The sequence below is a fragment of the Phacochoerus africanus genome, chromosome 3 (assembly GCF_016906955.1).
Source record: "Phacochoerus africanus isolate WHEZ1 chromosome 3, ROS_Pafr_v1, whole genome shotgun sequence".
Taxonomy (NCBI): domain Eukaryota; kingdom Metazoa; phylum Chordata; class Mammalia; order Artiodactyla; family Suidae; genus Phacochoerus; species Phacochoerus africanus.
Genome location: NC_062546.1, coordinates 130323437 through 130347143, shown reverse-complemented (window position 1 = coordinate 130347143; position 23707 = coordinate 130323437). Strand labels below are relative to the sequence as shown.

The window sequence follows — 23707 nt, the reverse complement described above, 5'->3', positions numbered from 1 at the left end:
AGCATTGTCACTGCTGTGGATCTGGTTACAGCTGTGGTGTGAGGGTTGATCCCTGGCCCAGCAACATCCACATACATGCCTTGGGCATGGCCAAAAAGAGAAAAAAAATCATAGATATTGTAAAACAACATGACAATGAGATATATGGAAAAAGGACATGATAGAATAGGATTATATCTGAGTTTTGTTTTGTATTGATTAACTATCTCTTTGGGGGCGAATTCACTCAAGTTCTTTAAGCCACTGTTTCTTCTGTAGTTAAAAAGTAGGGAGTTCCGTTGTGACTCAGTGGTTATGAACCTGACTAGTATCCATGAGGATTCAGGCTTGATCCCAGGCCTCACTCAGTGGGTTAAGGATCCCATGTGTCGGTGAGTTGTGATATCAGTTGCAGACAGGTCTCAGATGTGGTGTTGCTATGACTGTGGCATAGGCTGGCAGCTGTGGCTCCGATTAGACCCCTAGACTGGGAACTTCTTTTTTTTTTGTTGTTGTCTTTTCTAGGACCGTACCCGAGCCATATGGAAGCTCCCAGGCCAGGGGTCTAATCGGACCTGTGGCCGCCCGCCTACGCCAGAGCCACAGCAACGCGGGGTCTGAGCCGAGTTTGCAACCTACACCACCACCACAGCTCACAGCAACGCTGGATCCTTGACCCACTGAACAAGGTCAGGGATCGAACCCACAATCTCATGGTTCCTAGTCGGATTTGTTAACCACTGAGCCACGACGGGAACTCCCTAGACTGGGAATTTCTATATGCAGAGGGTGCCGCTCTGAAAAGACCAAAGAAAAAAGAGAAAGCAAAATGGAGGTGGAGCCTGGTGATCTGGTTTGTTCAACCAAATCAGTGGCATCAACATCACTACCACCACCAACAAAAGTGGGTGGGGTTAGGGGAGGGAGAGAGGAGTAAATGATCTCAAAATTAAAGGGACTTAATAAAAAGCTAGACAACCAAATGATATAAGCAGGTATTAGATGGATCCCGATTTGATGAAAAATCTAAGAAAATCTAGGCAATTACAATCAATCTAAACGAGGGATTGGACGTACCAAGTAATCATTAATTTTGTTAGTTATGGTAGTGGCATTATGGTTGGGTAAAAAAATGTCCATATATTTTAGAGACGCTTGCTGAAATTTTAGGAATGGAATCATATGATGGCCGAAGTTTAACTTTTAAATATTATCCTCACCTCCCAAAAGAGGGTTATGAAAGGGGCCATGGGAAATAGATGAAAGTCTGGCCTAATTGTGAACATTGTTTAACCTGGAGATAGGTATATGGGGTTTATTATTCTATCTTTTTCTCTCTAATGTTTATGTTTGCAAGTTTTCATTAAAAAGAAACTATAATATCATGAAATCTTAAAAAAAAAAAAAAAGTGGGGACTTCCCGTCCTGGTGCAGTGGTTAACGAATCCGACTAGGAACCATGAGGTTGCGGGTTCGATCCCTGGCCTTGCTCAGTGGGTTGAGGATCCGGTATTGCCATGAGCTGCCGTGCAGGTTGCAGACACAGCTCGGATCCCGAGTTGCTGTGGCCCTGGCGTAGGCCGGTGGCTACAGCTCTGATTAGACCCCTAGCCTGGGAACCTCCATGTGCCGCAGGAGCGGCCCAAGAAATAGCAAAAAAAAAAAAAAAAGTGGGGCAAAGAACAAGAAAAGTGGAGGCTGTTCTAAATTTTTCTAAGGCTGAATAGTGAGCACTATAAAAAATATAAAGCAATTTTTGTTTTGAGTTTCAAAGCCAAATAGTAGCTAACTAAGGCTGCAGTGTTTTTGTTTTGTTTTGTTTTGTTTTTTGCTTTCTAGGGCTGTATCTGCGGCATGTGAAGGTTCCCAGTCTAGGGGTCGAATCGCAGCTACAGCTACCAGCCTACCCACAGCCACAGCAATGTCAGATCCGGGCTGCATCTCTGACCTACAACACAGCTCACGGCAAAGCCCGATCCCTAACCCACTGAGGAGGCCAGGGATCAAACCCGAAACCTCATAGTTCCTAGTAGGATTGTTTCCACTGTGCCATGGCGGGGAACTCCAAGGCTGAGTTCTGATTACTAAATTATACTGGTGCCTAGAACATAACTAACTGAAAATCAAGTAGAAGCAGACAATTCCTTGTAGAATTTGGGATGAACATTTGATTTGTCAATAGTCTTTGCTTGATTTGTCACCAGTGAACCCCGACTTTTAGCAGCAATAGACTAAGCTTTTCTAAACTGAAAGAAGCTCATCTCAGCTCTTTGAGAGGTTGTATGGAATGGTCTTTGCTGTGTGTTCACTCAGATCAATAAATTGTTTTTTTCTGCTCTCTTCACCAACTGGGTTATGTGGCTATTTTCTATCCAGGAATAATCACTGTCATCAATACTTTTTCCTTGCTGTTTGTGTATTTCTTTCCCTCCCAAGGTCCTGAAGAGATTCCAGTGTTTTCACATCTCACATGTTGAAACTCTAGTTTCCTAGCTGTGATCAGTATAACATCTTTAGCTGCTTTAGTGATAGGTTTACTTCCTTCATTCCAAACTGGATCTCTGTGTGAGAAACAGGAGGATTTGGTAACCTTTAGTACTGTGTGGTAAAGCACTAGGATGAACTGAATCATAGTCAAATTTCATAGTTAAATTTCAGACTGTTCATTGGCTTCAAAACTCATGTTTGTCAAAGAGAAAAATGAAGTGTGACTTCGGTGCATCTTATGTGCCTGAGTATGTTTCGCCCAGTGTTGATATTACCTTTTATAAGGATGGATGAACTTGACTGAACACAATTTACCTGGCTACTTAACAAAAATCAAAACTTATTAAAACAGTTTTTATATTATTGGTAGTAAATACAGTATAATTTGGGGAGCTTTAGAATGAAGTTGGTGAACAACTATTTTACTAAACTGTAAGGTGCTTCATAGGCTGCCTACCTCCCTCATCCTTAGCAATTTCTTTAGTAAAATAGAAATGACAGGAGTCCCCTTAAAGAAAGGCAGCTGGTCCCACTGCAAAAGTGCAAGAAATAATAAGTGAAAACCAAGTTAACCTTTAAAAGTTGTTTATAGATTGGAATTTCTACCTGGTCAGTGCTCAACAGGAAAGAACAATAGAAAGCTCTTTATACTCTTATCAATGAAAATAACAGTAACATTCCAATGGAATAACAGGTAAAGGGCATTACCTGAAAGGAAAATTAGAAAAATACAAACAGTTGATATATGTATGAGCAAGGTACAACCTCATTAGCAGTCAAAAGGATGCAAATTAAAACACAGTTTTTATATAAAAGTACCACATGCTAACCCATTGCACCACTGGAGCTCCAAAACACAGAAGTTTTTAAATTTCCAAATTGGCAAGGATAATAGTGGTTGTGGTGGTAAAGACAGCAAATGGTGTAGTAAGATGGACAAGCTATGGGAAGCAGTTCAAATTACTTAGCAATTGGAAATATGATCTAGATTCCTACTTTGAGGAAATAATAAGGTGCTGTAAAAGGTTGGTATATCCATAAGTTTAAATCAGTCAAAAAACTGTACTCTTAGAGAATTATCTAATGACCTGGGAAAATGTTCATACTGTAACTAAGACAAGCAAGAGAAAACCATGTTTATTTCCTTGTAATATATAAATATATACAGAAAAGACCAAGACAAATTATCCTAATTAATTAATTAATTAATTAATTAATTTATTTATTTTTTACCTTTTCTAGGTCTGCGTCTGGGCATATGGAGGTTCCCGGGCTAGGGGTCTATTCGGAGCTGTAGCTGCCAGCCTACGCCAGAGCCACAACAGCACTGGATCTGAGCCACATCTTCGACCCACACCACAGCTCATGGCAATGCTGGATCCTTAATCCACTGAGCAAGGCCAGGGACCAAACCTGCAACCTCATGGTTCCTAATCAGATTTGTTAACCACTGCGCCATGACGGGAATTCCAATTTTTAAAATTTTTATTATTTATTATTTTTTAATTTAATCTATTTATATCAGAAATAGCAAAATTAAGTGATTTCATCTTCTTTGAAATCCTTTTCACTATTTCCTCTGTATATTTTCATAGTGAATGTTGCACTGTTTTTATTTTGTTTCTAATAGATTTATTTTTATTACATCAGTACCAATTATTACAAAGTTTTAAGGAAATACAAGAATAAAAAGTATAAATATTGTGAGCTGACGTGCACAGGGTATCTTTTGGGGGTAATGATAAAACTGATTGTAGAATGGCTGTAAAATTGTGAATATGCTAAAAACCATTGAATTGTACACTTGAAATGGGTTAAATAGGTTAATTATATGGTAAGTGACTTATTCTTCAGTAAGGTTGTCATAAAAACCAAAAAAGTATGAGGATTACCTGCTTGCCAAAATTACCGCTGTCAGCACCTTACTGCATAGCCTTCCAAACTCATTTCTGTGCATCATACATATTTGTTTAAAGACTAAAAATCAGATTACACCATGCATATCATTTTAAAAACATTTTTAATTACAACATGTATAACTTTATAATCAGAAAGTATAGTGGAACCCAAGGGTGATTAGGAGAACTGAGTTCCAATTCCAGCCTCACCTTAAGGAGCTGTGAGACCTTTTGGAGTCACGTGACTATTCAGGGACATACTTTTTTCTTGTAAAAGGCAGAGCTGGGACTTCATTGAGATATTGTCCCTTCCAATCTTAGACTGTTGTTAGGCTGTGATTTCCTGAAGGGGGACACAATGTTAGTTGTAAAAACTTGTAATTACTTCATTGTAATAGCAAAGACTATTTATCAGTAGGGACTGGTACTCTTGATATGTTGGTAAGTAAAGAAAGCAAAGGACAGAAGATTGCACAGTATGGTGCGATCCATGTTAAAGCAAAAGAAAACGTGTGTAGTTTCATATGTCTACAATATATCTGTAAGGATATGTAGATGCTGGCAGTAAGAAGAGGGTGGGTGGCTGAGAAACTGGTGATTCTGGAATGTACTTTTCGTTATACAATATATCCTTTTGTACTTTCATGCTTTGTTCTTTTAAATTTTTATTTTATTTTTGTATTTTTTGGCTGTGCCCACAGCCAATCCCAGGCCAGGGATCAAATCTCAGCCACAGCTGTGGTAATGCTGGATCCTTAACCCACTGTATCTTTTTTTATTTTAATTTTTTTCTTTTTATGGCTGCACCACATTTTATGGAAGTTCCCAGGCTAGGGGTTGAATAGGAGCTGCAGCTGCTGACCTACACAATAGCTACAGCAATGCCAGATCAGAGCTGCATCTGTGACTATGCTGCAGCTTGAGGCAGTACTAGATTCTTAACCCACTGAGCAAGGCCAGGGATGGAAGCTGTATCCTCATGGATACTAATTGGGTTCTTAACCGCAGAGCCACAATGGAAATGACCCATTGTGTTTTTTCTAAAAATAAAATAATTATTCAGGGAATCATCTTGTTAATGAAGGAGTATAGACGTTTTGGGTATTGATAAATGACCTTAAGCAAACTTGTCACTTACTCCTCTGCTCAAATCCCTTTAATCACTTCCCTGACTTGGTTCTTGTGAGACCAGAATGAATGGGCTGGGCCACCTAGTCCTCTATGGTCATTTCACCATATATTCCTTTCACTTCTGTCACACTGGCCTTCTGTCGGTTCCTAGAACATCTTAAGCTCTTTATCCCCCAAAATGTCAAACTTAGCATCGACTTCAGTCGTGGAATTTTGAAACTCAGGGATCTCCAAAATGCAACTCACTCCAATTTTTCACAGGAGGAGGAGCGAGGCTGAATAGGCTCTACAATCTGGTTACCTGCTTAAGGTCACACAGCTACTTCTCTGCTATATGTAATTAACCTTAGCAGCTGATCTCTGAAGTTTCATTAAACAAAAGTAGGTTAATAAAAAGGAAACCTTTGGATTTTAGATATTGGTGAAGTGGGGCTATGCTAGGACTTGGAAAATTAATTTTATTTCTTATCCATGAAGATGTCTTCATGATGCCAATGTTCAGAGTGACCAATCAGGCAAAAGAATGCTCCTTAAAAAAAAAAAAGCCACTGCAATGGTGTTCTACCAAGAACTAGACAGTTTTATTCAAAATATATTTGTTGAATTTGAGGAAGAAATTAATTTGGTCATGCTTTTAAAAATCCACATCTTCACGATATAGCTAAATTAACCATAGTTAAGTGAATTAGAAACTCAAGCAACTTCAGAATGTGAGCAGACCATAGACAGGGCTGATGGGCATCTAGCCCTCAAGGTTGCAAGGAAATCGGTCACAAAGAGACCGAGAAGCAGGCAGAGAATGAGATTAGGCTCTGAGACCTCTGGGAAATTTTCTTCTGGAAAGAAAGGGATCTACCAGCAGAGCACAGAAATGCCTAATTTGAATTCTGTTCTCTAATTGCTCACTCCCACTTCACATGGGAGTATGGTCCATATATACCCCTCACCAGTTAGGTTTGTTCCATGATTGTCAGACCCTTTGACAATATATAATGCATTTCTATTTTTATGTTTATCTCTGCTTAGGAAAGTAATATAGAAAAGTTGGGGAGTTCCCGTTGTGGCTCAGTGGTTAACGAATCCCACTGGGAACCATGAGGTTGTGGGTTTGATCCCTTGCCTTGCTCAGTGGGTTGAGGATCCGGTATTGCCATGAGCTGCCGTGCAGGTCGCAGACACAGCTCGGATCTAGCGTTACTGTGGCTCTGGTGTAGGCTGGCAGCAACAGCTCTGATTAGACCCCTAGCCTGGTAACCCCCATATGCTGTGGGTGCGGCCCTATAAAGACAAAAAAAAAAAAAAAAGTTGGAACATGCAGACCATGTGTGAAGAAGAAAATAAATCAATCCTATCCATGATTCCATGATTGAAAGATAATTACTATACATCCTAAAATATTTTCTTCTAGTCTTTCATCTTTGCGCATATGTGAGTGTGAGGGATTCATGCATTTATAAGCATTATGGAATTGGAATATTATCTTTGTATCCTATTTTTTTCAATTTACTCTTTATCGTTGGCATTTCCAAAATTATTAGATGATCATCTTTTTTTTTTTTTAGGGCTGCACTCACGACATATGGAGATTCCCAGGCTAGGGGTTTAAATGGAGCTGTAGCTGTCTGCCTATGCCACAGCCATAGCAATGCAGAATCCCAGCCACATCTTCAACCTACCCACAGCTCATGGCAACTCTGGATCCTTAACCTACTGAGCAAGGCCAGGGATCAAACCTGTGTCCTCATGGATACTAGTCAGTTTTGTTTCTGCTGACCCACAATGAGAACTCCCTAGATGATCATCTTTTTTTATGAATCTTTTTGTGACTGATGATTTTTTTCATAGAATAAATTCCTGAAATGGGATTAAATATTTTTTAAGGTGTGTGATACATATCAATTACCTTCAAGAAACTGTTTTCTAAGAGTTCCCTTGTGGAGCTATGGGTTAAGGATCTGGCATTGTCACTGTAGTGGTGTGGGTTTGAATCCTGGCAGGGGAACTCCCACATGCCATGGCATGCCCCCCCAAAAAAAACCCAGAAACTGTTTTCCAGTTTACATTTACCATAGCAACTGAATGTCATTTATAATGTCAATCTTACCAATAGAGAATATGTTCAATTGCTGACAAACTATAAAATATTTTATCTCAATTTTGTTTGTATTGTTTTCTTCAATTTTTAGAGTAAAATTTTTTCTATCTAATTTTTCTTTTTTTTTTTTTTTTGCCTTTTCCAGGGCCGCTCCTGTGGCATGTAGAGGTTCCCAGGCTAGGGGTCGAATTGGAGCTGCAGCCGCCGGCCTACGCCAGAGCCACAGCAATGGGGGATCTGAGCCACGTCTGCAACCTACACCACAGCTCACGGCAATGCTCATGGTTCCTAGTCAGATTCGTTAACCACTGAGCCACGATAGGAACTCCCTTATGCAAAGTTTTATTTTTCTTTGTCTATTCATGACATCTACCTTTCTCTTAAAACGTATATTTTGTTAATTTGTAAGAGTTTTTTTTAGAAAATTAGATTTTAACCCTTTGAGTATATGTTAGCAGCTTCATTGCTTGGCTTTTTTCTTCCCATCTTTAATTTGATTGTTCCCTAAAACATTGTAGTGAAAAAAAAATTTATTTTTATTTTTTTTGTTTATTTATTTTTATTTTTATTTTTATTTTTTTTTGTCTTTTTGCCTTTTCTTGAGCTGCTCCTGTGGCATATGGAGGTTCCCAGGCTAGGGGTCTAATTGGAGCTGTAGCCACCGGCCTACACCAGAGCTACAGCAACTCAGGATCCGAGCTGCATCTGTGACCCACACCACAGCTCATGGCAATGCCGGATCCTTAACCCACTGAGCAAAGTCAGGGATTGAACCCGCAACCTCATGGTTCCTAGTCAGATTCGTTAACCACTGCGCCACGACGGGAACTCCAAAAAAAAAATTTATAGTCATTACAACAAATCTTTTTCTTTTTTCTTTTTTTTTGTTTTTGTCTTTTTAGGGCCACACTAAGGCATATGCAAGTTTCCGGGGGTGAACTGGAGCTGTAGCTGCCGGCCTATGCCATAGCCAAAGCAATGTGGGATCTGAGCTGAGTCTGTGACCTACACTACAACTCACAGCAACGCCAGATTCTTAACCCACTGAACGACGCCAGGGATGGAACCCACATCCTTGTGGATACTAGTTCTTAAACTGCTGAGCCAAAACAGGAATTCCCAACCAATCTTTTTTTATTTCTTCCATAGCTTTTTACCTAGAAAATCCTTTTCCCAACAAATCTACACATATTTGCTTTGAGTTAATTGATAATTAAAAAAATGTTTAATTCTTTGTTCCTTCTGGAAATATTTTCAGGAATGATATGAGAAGACAGACTAATAGGATTTTGGCCAAGTGCCTCAACATTGTTTAATGAATACTCTTTCCTTTCTGCAAAGGTTGTGTGACGCCCCTTTTATCACATGGTTGGCTCATGGCTGCACACTGGTTTACACGCAACCTGCTAAGTCAGGAGTGACTGGATGAACTTTCCCAAGTAGGAAGTGACTGCATTCAGGTTGAAAACTCCTATGTAGCACCTACAGTTCTTTGAATATGGTGGATGGCCAATAAAGTCTTGTATGAAATGAACAATTAATGAGTCATTCATATACCTGGGAAAGTTTAACTGGAAGATAAACAAGTGTCTGTCCTGACTGGTTAAATGTTTACCTTTTGAAGAAAAGGGTGCCAGTCCTGATAGGATTTTTTTTTTTCTTTTTAGAAAATTATTTATTTATTTATTTATTGGCATATGGAAGTTCCCAGGCTAGGGGCCAAATTGGAGCTGCAGCTGCTAGCCTACACCACAGCCAATGCAACGTGGGAGTCTGTGATCTACACCACAGCTCATGGCAACAACAGATCTTTAACCCAATGGGCAAGGCCAGGGATGAAACTCGAGTCCTCATGGATACTAGTTGGGTTCGTTACCACTGTGCCACAGGGGGAACTCCTCTGATAAGATTTTTTTTTTGTCTTTTTTTTTGCCTTTTCTAGGGCCCCTCCCACGGCATATGGAGGTTCCCAGGCTAGGGGTCGAATCGGAGCTGTAGCCGCTGGCCTACACCAGAACCACAGCAATGCGGAATCCGAGCCGTGTCTGCAACCTACACCTCAGCTCACGGCAATGCCGGATCCTTTAACCCACTGAGCAAGGGCAGGGACTGAACCCCCAACCTCATGGTTCCTAGTCGGATTCGTTAACCACTGTGCCACGAGGGGAACTCCTCCTGATAGGATTTTTAGTGACACTTTCAGGTTATAATTTTCCCTTATACCCCTTATTCTGATTCAGTCATTTCAATCTTTGAAACATAATACTGGTTTCTTATGGGCCTCAGGGTGAGGACTAAACTCCGGATCTCAAGGTCTTTTAATTTTCCAAGAATAGTTATGATGCAGCTAGGTTAGTATTTCTCACACTTGAGTAATGTATAGACACATTCGAAAGGAAATAAAAATTCCATGGACCTTCAGTGATGCCTTAAATTATTTTTATAAAATTTAATTTAAATAAAGTGTTTTTTGTTTTTTGTTTTTTTCAGCCTCACCCATGCCATGAGGAAGTTCTGGGGCCAGGGATCAAACCTGCACCACAGCAGAGACAATGCCAGATCCTTAACTCAGTGGGCCACTAGGGAACTCCTAAACTTTGTGTTCTTATAGGTACATAGCAAAAATGTTCAGTGGAATCATGGTTGCATGGTAGACATTCATGTGATCCAGTATGCATCATATTAATTACTTCAATATATTAATTTCTTTAAAAAATATTGTGACTGAAGCAAAAGCACAAATTTCCTGGAGAACTTGGAGATCCCCTAAGAATATGCATCCTGGTTCCAGTCTAACAAAATAGAAATGGGAGAGTTACTTTACCGTAAGTTTTACCATCCAACCCTCAAACTTTGCCCTATTTCTAAGCAGACTGGATGCTCACCCAGTCTTCAAGTCTCAACTTAAATGTAAACAATCACTAAACTAGATGGAAACTAATCTCCATATACTTGTACCCATTGTACAACTATAAAACCAAACCTTAACAAATTATGAACAAAACCATGAAACCAATGCTTCAGGTAATTTTATTTAATGAGACAGATGATACTGTCTTGCTGAACAAAAATGTCTGCTCACATTGTAAACAGGTACTATTGCCTGTTGGGAGCAGGGATTTTTTTGTTTGTTTGTTTTTGTTTTGGTTCTACATGCCCAAACCAAAGGAACAGACTTCTCAGAATAATTTGTTCATCCCTTCAACCATTAATCTTTTTTTTTTCTTCCAGAAACCTCTAGTAATTGAACTGCAGTACATCAATCCATCAGTATCCCATCAATATTCTTCTAAATAATTTGCTTCTGAAAGTTGATATATATAACTAACTTGTTTTTGCTTTGTAAGTTTTAATAAGCCATGTTCTTTTATACCACTATGTAAGGAAAACTCTTGGAGCCAAAAAGAAATGGCTTCAAGATGAGAGACAATCACTCAATGTAGTTACTTAGATATTTTAAATGAAATGATTTCCCAAAGTTATGATTTATATTCTGAATCGCAATCTGCAAAATTTTATGGAATAAATTCCCCCAATTTTATAGGAAAATATTATACAGGACTCAGGTTGCTCAAGACCCTGTTTCCTAATAGTTTTTGAAAGCTGTTGACTTTTAGAAATGAACATGTTGATCTGGGCGTAAAGGAGGAGGATATGCAGAAAACAGAAGAGTTGCCAATTCACAATGCAGCAGGCAATTAATTAACAAGAGTCGTGCTCCTTGAAACATATGATGGAGGAGATCTGTGAATCTTAGAATAACAGAAGATATATTTCCTCCAAGTTATTTTACTGGTGTGATTTTCCAATGGATTAGATGTCAGGGTAAGGCAGTGGTTCTCAACTGAGAGTCATCTCTAGCCCCATCCTCAACCCCCTAGTTTGGCAATGTCCAGAGACATTTTTGGTTGTCACAACTGTGGAGGGTATCCTATTTACATCGAATGGATAGAGGTCAAAGATGGTGCACAACCACTTACACTGCACAGGATAGCACACCACAACAATTATCCAGTCAAAGATGTCTATAATACCAAGGTTGAGAAACCCTGGATTAAGGTATCCAAGCCAAAGGACTATATTGGGGCTTTATCCTTGTGTGAGTGGGGCTTGTGTGAAGGGCTGTATCCTTGCGTATATTCTTGTTTTACACACACAATTACTCAATCAGTTCATCTGTTACAAGGTCAGAAGAATTACCCAGAATCCTCCCAGAGAGTCTCCTGGAATACAACCTTAGTCACATGAGGGTTGAGTTAGAGGGCTTTGCATTGAGCCAGCCACATAATAAAGAGATAAAAGGAACAGTTGAAAGCATAACAGGGTTCATTAGTTCATTTATTCACTTATTCAGCAAACCTTTATTGTGTCACTCTGTTAGGGATGATGATACACAGTAGACATAACTAAACCTGGTCCTTCCCCTCAGGGAGCTTACAGCATAGAGGATACTATAAAGGTTCCTAAGAAGAGGTCAGTAACTTGAAGACTCCAAAAATGGACCGGACTGAGGCATATTTACACAACTTGGGAAGTTCCCACGTGTATGTAATCTCATTTGAACTACACAATAAACCTCATGAGACAGGCTATATTCCCTGTCTCACGTTAAAAATGTGTCTCGGGTTAAAAACGTGCCCAAGATCATACAGTTTTTAAGTGGCAGGGCTGACACTTAGGTCTCTGTCACATTGTTCTACAGAGGGAGGATACATACAAGGATTCTTGTTTGATTGACCTGGAATTTCTTCTCCTGTTTCTCACCAATCATAAAGCCCTTCCCCTTATGGAAAAATGCCCCAGCCTTCTGCATCTTTGTGCTTATATAATACCTAGGTATTCTTTTCTAGCAGTTTCATGTATATTTGCTTTGTGTTTCTAATTAAATTGTCAACTCCTGACCTGCAGGGACCAGATCTTCCATTTTCTTTGCAACCTTTTGCAGTACAGCAGACAGTCACCCAGTAAATGCCTGCTGCATGAATGAACCTGCAGAGATAAAAATACTTTATGGTATTCCCAGTTATTGGTTTCACGCTTATATTTGGCTTTGTGATGGGGTTATACATTCTAAACTTCTAGAGGGCAGAGAAAATGGCCTGGTGCTTTCCTTACACTCTGCAGGCACCATGCAAAATTCGATCCTCGCATGCCTTTTTGATGCTCTGGATAATATTAGAACACTGGAGTGTTTTTGTGTATCCAAGGACCGAGGTTGTCAGCCTCTCTGTGGCGGGGAATGTTCCTTCCTTTCTACTGTAAGCTCTCATGGCGCCTAGGACAGCGGTAGGTTACCGCAGACCCCCGCCCCTGTAACCCCCCCATTTTTTTTTTTAAATAAGGAGGTGTACTGCGAAAATGGCAAGCTCTTGCATAACCCCAGACCTTGAAGGGAAATGAGCAAAGTGGAAGGGGATTTGAAGGCAGGTCAGAAATGGCCTGGATGAGAATGCCGAGGCTTCTCTGTGAGAATCCAGTCGGCCAGGCAGGACTCCAACCGCTTGCAACCCGCAGTCCCGGGCCGGGGAGGCAGCCTGCCCGCCGGCCCGCCCACCCCGCGCGCCCCCGGGAGCTGTCCAGACAGCCCCGCCCGCGCCTACCTGGGCTCTCACCCCGCCGTGCGGCCTCTCTGCCTCCCACCCTGGCCGCGGGAGCCCGGCTCAGGCCTGCCCCGCCGCCTCCCCGCCTCGAAGGAGCCCCGCGGGAGGCGCGCTCGCAGCCTCCTCTGGGCTGGCCAGACAGCGTGGGGCGCGCCGGGGGCGGCTCGGCCAGGCTCGGCGGGGCTCGGCGGGCTCGCCCCGGGCCGGGCGCCTGCAGGGGGCGCGGGGACGGCCCCGCCCCGCCGCCTTCCCTCTCCCTCCCGGCTCCCTGGAACCGCGCCGGGAGGAAATGATGTGTTGCTGCCTGGTTAATCACAGCTCCAGACACTCATTGGCCGAGCGCTCCGCAGCCACTTCCTTCTCCTCCTCCTCCCGCTCCTCCCGCTCCCGCTCCTGCTCTTTGCAGCCGCCGCCGCCGCCGCAGCCTCCCCCTCGGCGCTGGGGGAACTTTTCTACTCTCAGTGACCGACTCCCCCGCCGCCCCCCGGCCAGCCCCCACCCGGCCCGCCCCGCCCGCTGCAGTCCTCCCAGCCCTGTCCGCAGCGCCTCGGGAAGTTTATTCCGCCCGCCCTCCTCCCCTTCCTTCTCCTCCGCCTCCTCTTCACCCCGCCTCCCCTCCCTCCCCCGGCTCTTTTCCCGGGGTGGCTGCCGCTGCCGCTGCCGCCGCTGTCTCTGCCAGGCTGCTCCTCGGCCAGCCGCACCGGCCCCAGGGCTGGAAAGCCCCTGGCCCCCAGCACCGGCTCGCCGTACCCGCCCGCCGCAGCCGCCGCGCCGCCGCCGCTCGGGGCCGGCCGCCCGCCCTCGGCCCCGCGGAGTTCCGGGCTCCCTCGCCGGCTGCACCGCCCCGCCCCGCCCCGCGCCGCGCCGACCTGCAGCGCCCGGCTGGCTAGCACTCCGCCTCCCCGGCTCAGCCCCCCGCCGCCGCGGGACCAGAGGTGAGGGCAGGTCGCCGGCCGCCCCTGCCAGAGACCGGAGGACCGTGGGAGGAGGGAGCCTAGGCGGGAGAAGGGGCAGGGATTGGGGGTGGGAGGGTGGGCGTCAGCGGTGCTTCCCCCTCGCTTTCATTCCTTTCTCCCCCAAGCCGATCCACTCTTGGTGGGGGAAGCAGCCGCGGAAAAAAACTGTCTTACTGTGGCCCTGAACTGCCGGTGGGATATGGGAGAGGGCAGAGGCAAGGAGTGGGTGGTCGTGTGTGTGTGTGTGTATGTATGTGTGTGCGCATATGCATGTAGTGAACTCCTTCAGGGTGTGCGCCTCTGACTTGTAAATCGATCTGGCCGCCTGGCCACGGGGCTCACCTTCCTAGCTGAGCTTCGTAGAGAGTAAAGGGATGGGCGAATCACCCCCACCCTCAAAATATCCGTTTCTTCCAAGAGGAATTTTCTGCTGGAGAGACAGCCAATAAACTCTGCTCAATGCCCTCCCTCCCTCCGTTCTTCCTAGCTGCAGTTTCAAAAAGCTTCAAAGCCAGGAATGTAGGATTCATCTTCCGATCCCCAGAAGGCAAATGTGGTTACAGATGTTGCACGGTACTTTGCCAAGTTTAAAACCCTTCCTTCAACACTGTAACCAAAACAGTGAGGCTAGAACCTTGGGCGCGCTGATATATGTGGGCCTCGGACTGTTGGACTCACTAACCCGTCGGGTTCTTGAGTATCTCAGCTCTGTCCAGTTTGTGCCAGATCTGTCTCCCACTCAGCTCCGACCCCACTTCTTTTCCTCCGGAGTTTTGAACGCTCTTTGCAGGGGAGAGAAGCTATAGAGGAAGCTACTTAGGGAAAAAAAAACATTCAACCTCCTAGCAGAGGAAAAGTCTTGGTGAAAAAGTTGTGCTTAATACGGCTCTGGTAGAGAGGTAGCCAAGTAATACAGTGGATGTTAATTTTATTGGGCTTTCTTTGCTTTCTTTTTTGAAGTGTGTGTGTGTGTGATTGAGGTTAGATGATGAGAAAAGAAACTTGTTTCATAGAGATTTTTTGTATTTTCGAAAAGAAGCCCTGGCATTTAGACACAGATCAACCCAGTGGTTTTAAAAGAATCCTGTCCCAGAGATGCAGACTGCTCTGACAGCTCAAGGAAAGGCGGTGGCAAAAAATAGATACCACCTCCCTTTCCCCCCAAAAAAATTCTTCCTGGAAAGGTAGTGGTAAGAAATTTCAAGAGATGGGCTGATCCAAGTGGCGGGCCTTAAATGGAAACACTATAGTATGTCCTGGCACTTGTCTCTGGAGGTGGGTGGCTGGCGGTGGGGGGGGGGCGGGTGCGGCTTGGGCAGCCAGCAGACACCACCAGACTTGTGCTGACCTCATACACTGGCCTCTCCATCCACTTTTACAGTATGCTTGAGTATGAAGTATGAGTCCTCTGCATTTCACTGATGGGGACACAAGGCTCAAGAGGTTATCTTAGGCCTGGACAGGACTTGAATCACCTGGCTTCCAAGACCAAATCACTTTTGTGTGTGTGTGGTATATGATTCAGTTGTTTTTGTTTTCTGCCCTGGGATTAAAAAAACAAGGCTTTTGAGGCTGAGATGTGTAGGCCTTAGATTGATGGAATTGTGTTGGGTAATCTAATTTCTACTGTCGCCCCTTGTAAAAATACTCAAAGGTGGTGAATGATGTTCTGATAAATTCTGGAGAGATGGCAAAAAATCAAGGGCCGGGATGGGTTCATTCTCTACGTTTCTAGCAGTATAAGTGTATTTTACCTGAATAGGAGAGAGTGGTTTTCAATAAAACTTGATATAGGTAGTAGTTGTACCACTTTTGTACCTTGGAAGAGAGTGAGCATTTGAATCTCAATAAGTTTCTTGTTACCTCTAAGTAACGTAAAAGAATACCAAGGATGGAGAGTAAAGATGGAGGTGTATGCCATCATCAGGAATGTAACTAATTCATTTCAGAAGTGAGGGATTTAATGGCATTAATAGTATAGTAATTTTTTTTTAAAGTAGTGATTTAAATTTTGTGCAGATAGCAGTTATTGAATCAGTAAATGAAGACTATGCCTCTATCTTACCCTCGATTGCACTGAACTAGTCCTGTGGTGATCGTGATAGGCTTTTAGGTAAGGTGGGTTGAGTAGTTTAGCCTTCTTAGGGAGGGAGGAGTGGGACAGAAATGGATTTGAAAAATGATCCTGCTATTCAAGGTCATGAGGTGAAGATAGAATCAATGCGTATATACTGTACTTTAGGCAAACGGGAGCTGGGTCTGGGAATTGTCCTCTGTGCTTGTTTTGCCATTGGATCCCTGCCTCTTGATTTATTTTTATGTGTTAGAAAATTAGGGGGAAGTAAACTATTGATGGTAGCAAAATCCGTTGATGTGTTTTGAGTGAATTTAATGACAGATATGATGATTTGGGGAGGAGGGGGACTGGATACATGCCAGGCACCATGCTCAGCTCTTCACATGCCCTTTTTCATTATAACAAGCATATGACTTAGTATTATTTCATTCCTTTACAGTAAGAAATTGAGTCTTAACAGAATTGAGTTGCCCAAAGCTGTAGAGCTAGTCTGTGGTGGAGTGGGGATTTGAACCAGGAGTTTGTGGGACTCTGGAACCCATGTTCTTGGCAGCTCTCACTGGTGTTTGCCAAATTTCATTCGTTCATATGTTGTCTTCATGAGTTTACCATAGCTAAGTCTATCTCACTTAGTCTATTAGTATTTTCCTTTAAAGCAACAACTCGTCTTAAAAAAAAAAAAAAAACCTTAAAGATACGTTTAAACCTTGAAAGATTCCATCTTTTAAGAGGAAACAGTACATCACTGCTGTATTTGGAAAGCCAGTTCACTTGTATGATTTGGAGATATCCTAAAGATGCATTCATATTTTTATTGAAACCCAAATTCAGGATGCTAAATACCTGTTGTATGTGTCTGTGTGTGTATGTGTCTGTGTGTACAACTGAGAGAGAGAGTATGTGTGTGTTGCAGGGACCTGGGATATGGGTAGGGTGGAGGAGGTAGGTAGATGATACATTAGTGGTTGATTTTCTGGTTTTTGGATTGAGTGATGGGTTCATGGGTGCTTACTTGATTTTTAGACATGATACATACTTTTTTTTGGTAAAAAGATAAAATTAAGCACATAACCATGAACATAAATATTGATTACTTGGGGAATATTTCACTGCACTATTCTGACTACAGACTTAGCTTGGTGCCTGTGTGAAGTAGACACATAAGAACTGTTGGCTGATTGACAAGACCCCAGGTGATAATTTTAAAGCAAGCTGATTGTTGTCATACTGGAATAAGATTGAGGTATGCCACCGCCCCCCCCCCATTTTCTTTTGTTTCCATTCCATTCTCATTTCCAATATTGTGACTAGAATAAAAGGATGGGCTGCAGCATGGTTTCCTCTTACTGTGGTTATGGGAGATACCGGCTGGGCTAAAGCTGGCACTTCTCAGCATCACCTTGTCATATACATCTAGTGCTCAGGATGGGGCAAAGAATGCTGTCATGAAGTGTTAAAACACTTTTGTTTTTATCCAGTGGTAAGTGGGACCATTCTGACCAGGACGCCTGCGTTTAAGTTAAAGTGGTGCCTGGCTAAAATCTTCACAGCAGTAAACTGGCGAGGCTGGGAAATAAAGCCATCAGAGATTTTAATTGGAGTCCACATGGTCTCCTGGTTTCCCCCTCAGTCCCCATCCCCAAGCAAATATTGGGCCCTGTGGCTTTATTCCTGGAAATGAGTATTTGAATTGGGTTTCCTGGTACAAAATGCCTTCTTTGATCTCTTGGAGTGAAAACTTTGTGTTTCTTTCTGTGGCCAACTCCAGCTCTTAGAAGAACCAAATGGAAGATTTACCTCTTCTTTTTTAGTACTTGGCCATGGACTGCTCTTGCTTGCTATGCTGATTTAAGAATCAGAAGTTCCAAGAATCAGAATTTGTCTGTTGGGAAGGGCCTTCAAATTAAAGACCCCTTATGAAAGAGCAAGTTGATGTGGTTGGCACATCATAGCCTTTGGTTCAGATAGAAGGTAGTTTTACTTGAATTTAGGCTGCCAAAATTAACTAATAAGAGACTCAGCAGCTTCCTTTTTGAAATTGAAACAAATATTGCCTCTGCCCCCAATATTCAAACTGGCTGTACAGTCAAATAATATTCTTGCTCTCTTAGATGTGTTTGTGGCAGTCTGAGCTTGTTTATGTCTCTAACGACTCTTCTGTGATCCATGAGAGTTTTGTTTTCCAGAGCCACTATTACTCAGTTGTTTGATTTTTGGGTTTCAGTCTCTGACCAACATTCCACTTTGCCCATTGGAGTTGCTTCATTATTTGCTCTGGGTATTTGACCTTTATTTCTGTGACTGGGAAAGTGACTTTAAATTTTAGCCTTTCAATACTTTGTTGAGGTTCACAGATCAGGTGAGGTTTGTTTTTTGGAGGATGGGCAAGGTCACAGGGTTCCATTTAGCACACGTGTCCTGCTAGGTTTGCAGAAGTTCAGTTCCCTCACCATAAGTCTAAGCCTTAGCGGTAATGTCCCTTTTCCCCCTATTTTTGGGGAGGGCAGAATCCTCCAGGGCTCAGAATGGTTTCACTGCAAGCAAGAATGCTTCCTGAATTTTGCCTTTTGACATTCTCCTAGTATGTGGTCATCTTCATTATTCATTCTGGGACTTGATTGATCTCTTCAAGGTCAAGGACTGTGTCTTATGCATCTTTTGTGTGTCTTTTGCACTTAACATTATACCTGGCCCAGACCACTCAGTCAATACATTACTTTTTTTCTTTGCTGATAGAATGAATGGATGATTGCACTTGAGGGGAGCAAAGGAACCCAGTACTCTAGACAATCAAGGAGACAGAGTCAGAGAAGGTGATACCAGACACAATGGGTTTTAAGGATGAGTTTGGGAACCAGAGACAAAGGACACTCTAGGTTGAAGAAACTGTTTTTGATATCCCTTTATTATACTTGATATTGTGTCTTGTATCTAGTGAATTCAACAAACATATATTCTTTTTAGTGTATGTTTCCTTCTGTGATTGATTTTGGATTTCAGGATGACACCTCTTTTTGAGGGAAGTATATCTCAACTGATTTTCCTATCCTGTAGAGCAAGGACTTCTGCAGTACCGTGTGTGTGGCTGGGACTCAAACACTTGATGAATTAACTCCTTGACTTTGACTATCTCCTGTTGCAGATATTCTCAAATAGTTGGCAGTGAAAATAGTGTGGTACGCAGTGCTCATGTGAGAACTGGAAGGTGAATGACCTCTTGGGGAAAACGGATAGAATCCAAAGTCAACTCCTCTTTCAAAAGTTTTTAAGGGCTGGTTTGAGTGGGTGTCCCATGGAGACCTTTCCCACTTGAATGTTTGATGACTAGGTGCCTTGCTCATCTTTGAAAGCCTGGATGGGCCTTTGTGGCCATCCTACAGCATGTGATGCCATTGAAAAGAAGACTGTTCTAGTTTTTGTTTCTTTTTCTTTTTTGACAACTACAGAAGAATTATTGACTGAACTAAAAAATAACCTTGAGTTTGATTAGAGGTGTGCTGAGGGCATAGAAAAAGGTAGGAGTGATCTTGGACAAGGTAGATATTACAGGTGGGATGATACTTGGAGTTTGGAGAGCAGGTACTGAGAAAAATGTGCCATCAAAAGAACTTGAGAAAAAGCATTTCTGGTGTGGAGGGGCTAGATAGAGGAGATATCTTCAACCAAACTGAGCCTTCACTGCTGTGGTGACTAATGAGCGGTGTTCACTTTGGGTGAAAATCCAGTGTGCTTGTTCACTCTCCTGAAGTGATAGTTTAATGCTTGTAACAAATGCCACTAAGAGAGCCAGAGCTTTTGGACTTGTAACTTGATGCCGGGGACTTACAGGAGAAGAGAACTATATAGAGGAACAACCAGTAGGAAGAAGAAGTGTAAGTGGTTTTCCAGAGTGACTTTTACCTTCCCTTTTGGAAACAAGGAAAATGGTAAGGGAAAACTGTGCCAAATGATCTTTTTTTGTATGCTTTTTTGAACTTGAAGAACTGAACTATTGTGCACAACAGGTGGCAAGAACAAACATTCTCTTATGTTATGAGTATGGCCTAGTAAAAAAAAGTGGAAAATCTTAGTCCCCAGAGATTATATAAACACAAACGTTCTATTTCAGTGTTTTAAAAACATTTTTGACTTTCAGCAGTTCATTTTACATCATAACTGAGCATACACGCACACATGCATATTTAAAAATAAAGCTGAATTACACGTTTTACAAAACAATATTGCAATGCTTTCTAATTTCTCTTCAGTTTTTGTTACAAAAAATTCTGGTCTCTATCTACTAAATTGATTTCACAACTCGCTGATGGGTTCTAACCAGCAGTTTGAAAAAAACCTATTCTAGGTATTGTGGAAATCAGCCTTAATTTGTTTACTGCATATTTGCTAATCTGGGATGTTGTTTTTCTTTTTGTGTGTGTCTCAGTCATTCTACAGATGTTCCGTAACCCTCTGCTCCCTCACCATCCCCCCACCCTATTGTTCTTTTCTCCATGTAGGGGTTTCTCCAAATCAGATTAAAGTGACTTATATGTGATTTGGACCAGCTTGAAGAGTGTATCATCATCTAATCCCAGTTAGCATTGAAGATGGGGCTAATTAATTTAAACTGGTGACAAGAGCCATCTAACTCCTTGTTTATTTAGATTGTATTTGAATGGGAGGATGACTTTAAGTAATACAGGGATAGCAGATCATGTTCCCCAAAAGGATGGGAGAGGTGGGGGAAGATGACCGCATACATTTATGTTCGGAAATGCAGCACCTGGTTAGTAGGGGACAGCTTTTTGCATTCAAAGATGTAAGTAAGAGCATTATCCTGTGTCAGTGGCCATCATGTTGTCATTGTCCTTATCATTAACATTTCCCTGCCTTGCTGCTACTCCTCCATTACTCCTCCTCCTCCATCTTTTCCCTTCTTTGTCCTTTATTTATTAAGCATTTATCAAGTTCATTTAAACCAAGTTGATCTTGAGGTGCATTTGAGTAAAAGATTGAAGAATTGCACATGTAAGTATAAAGGAAAAACTCCGAGTATCTTGGTCACAAGATACAGAGGGATAAGGATCAGCCAACACCTTTAAGGAAGTGGCTGTTTGGCTGGCCTTGGAAAGCAGTACCAAGTGATGTTATCGTTTGGAGATGTATCTATATGTATGTAGGTTGTGGAATAGGCAACATTCCAAAGCCAGAGAATGGGGCAAGTGAATATGAGGAGGTTGGCTTTTGTTTCAGAGCCAAGTTGTAAAAAATAAAATCTAGTTGTACATATTTTTCATCACTAGATTCAGACTCATTTCCTTGAGGTGCAGCTTTTCAAGGAGGCATCAAGACCCAAGGCATTTCAATGGAACAGCAGGCTCATGTCTCGGGTTTGCACTAATTCCAGGGCCAAAGTGTCCTGAGTAGAATGGCCAGTGCTATTTAAATGGTTATATTGTATACCTTGCCCCACTTTTCTTTTTCTTTGCCAGGCATATATGATAACTCCCTCAAGTTAAAAAGGTTAAAGCTCTCTGTTATGTGACTGGAATACCTTAAGGTGAGCATTTTAGAAGAAAGCTTAGAAAGTGAGATTTAGAGCCAAATTCTGGTTTACTTTGAATGCCAGGCTAGAGATTTTAGATTTGATTTTTAAATAGCAACAATATGACAATACCTGTGAAGGAGGCCCTGATGAGGCCTCTTCCTTACATTCTCTCAATTAAGGCTCATACCACTCCATGAAGAACTACTTCTTTGTACCCCCATTCTACACAAGCAGAAACTGAGACTTGGGGTGATAGAAGATGTCTAAGGTCACACGTCTGAGCCTTAATCCAGGTTGTCCATCCCCAAGTCACCATGCTGGATAGCAGAGGAGGAAAACTGATGGCCTCCAGGCTGAATACACTTCAGAGTTGTGTCTTGTTAGATACTGCATTTAAAACATTTTTAAAAATGGTTGCCAATATTTGGATATGGGAAATTTTCCCACAGATAGTGCAAATTTTCACCTACTCTTGCAAAATTGAAAGCTCTGGCAGCACTAACCTTGCAGGAACCTGTGATTGTGTCTGTCTGAGGGGACGTGTGTGCTGACCACAGCCATGGCTCACCCTGTTTTTCCTTGGACATTGAGGTCCAGCATCAGTTGCTCTTTCCTTCTTTAGACTCGTAGCCTGCCTCACTCCCATATGCTAACTGCCTTGTCCCCATAGCCATGTGAGTTCGAGACTCCTGTTAGATAGCTTTCTGTTGCCATTGATGATTAGTCTAGTGTGAGGGTAGATGGCTAGCACCTCAGAGAAGATGAGAGTAGGTAGAGTTAGGGTTTTGGCCTTGGGCTGTAGAAGCTATACAGGAATAAATCATTTTTTTGTGAAGAGAGGGAGGAATGAGTGGGAGGCAAAGATATCCAACTTTTGGAACCTGGATGACTGGGAGAATGGTGTTGATCTTAAAAGAAAGCTGAGAGGTCTTGTTGTGGCTCAGTGGGTTAAGAACCTGACATAGTGTCTGTGAGGATGCAGGTGTGATCTTTGGCCTCCCTCAGTGGGTTAAAGATCCAGCGTTGCCACCAGCTGTGGTATTCCATTGTAGACTCGGCTTGGATCTGGGCAGTGTTGCAGTGGCGGTGGTATAGGCCGGCAGCTGCAGCTCCTATTCCACCCCTAGCCTGGGGACTTCCATGTGCTGCAGGTGCAACCCTAAAAAAAAAAAAAAAAAAAAAAAAAAAGCTGAAGCTTTTAAAAGGAGCTGGTTGGAGATAGGACATGGTGTTGGGGTTGAGGTTCTGATGGAACAGGGACAAAACTGCTTACTTGACTCTAGTGAGGAGTTGGAAATATGGTGCTGGAACCCTGGAGGTAAGGGCTTGGAGCTGTGGGAGAGGATGGAAATGGGCAGAAGTGGGCTAAGGTCTGAATGATAAAATGAACTAGCTACAAACAGTTCAAAGTCTCTTATTGACTTTTTTGGGTCAAGTGCCCTATCTTGCAAATAAACCAAATGTTTATCCTAACAAAGGAGTACAATAACAATCTTCAACTTTTGACCATGGGAACTGATGAACATCTGCTCATAGAATCAAGTGAGTGACATTTGTAACTTATGTTTATGCCTATTTTGCTAACACCTGTTTAGGTGAAAATGATTCAAACAATAACTTTTTTTTTTTTTTGTATCACAGGTAGTAGGAAAAATTGCTGTCGTCCTGAGTGGGGGGCTGGGCATGTCAGAAGAGAATGGTTTAGTTTGGAATTTATTCATGCCTTTATCCAGTTTAGAATGCAATATCCTTTTCAAACTCAGACAGGGTTTTTTTTCCCCCTTATCTTGGCTTGTTTATTTGGGATTCCTTCCAACTCATTGTTCCTTAATCAGCTAGATCCACCCCAGCTACTCTACTTCTCCCCTGGTTCCTTTTTGATCCCTAAAGGTCTTATTGTTTTAGGACCTTCCAAGCACAGGTGGAGTGAATCTTTTTCAGAAGTGGGTACTGAATA

At 42.4% G+C, this 23707-nt stretch overlaps 1 protein-coding gene across 1 annotated transcript in view; it reads left to right on the top strand.

Annotated features, from left to right (window-relative positions):
* Positions 1-23707, top strand: part of LOC125121958 (formin-like protein 14) — a 77899-nt gene that overhangs the window by 6661 nt on the left and 47531 nt on the right. The window contains exon 2 of the mRNA XM_047770244.1: positions 13061-14125. Coding sequence (XP_047626200.1) covers positions 13061-14125 — 1065 coding nt within the window. The remainder of the gene's footprint in view (positions 1-13060; positions 14126-23707) is intronic.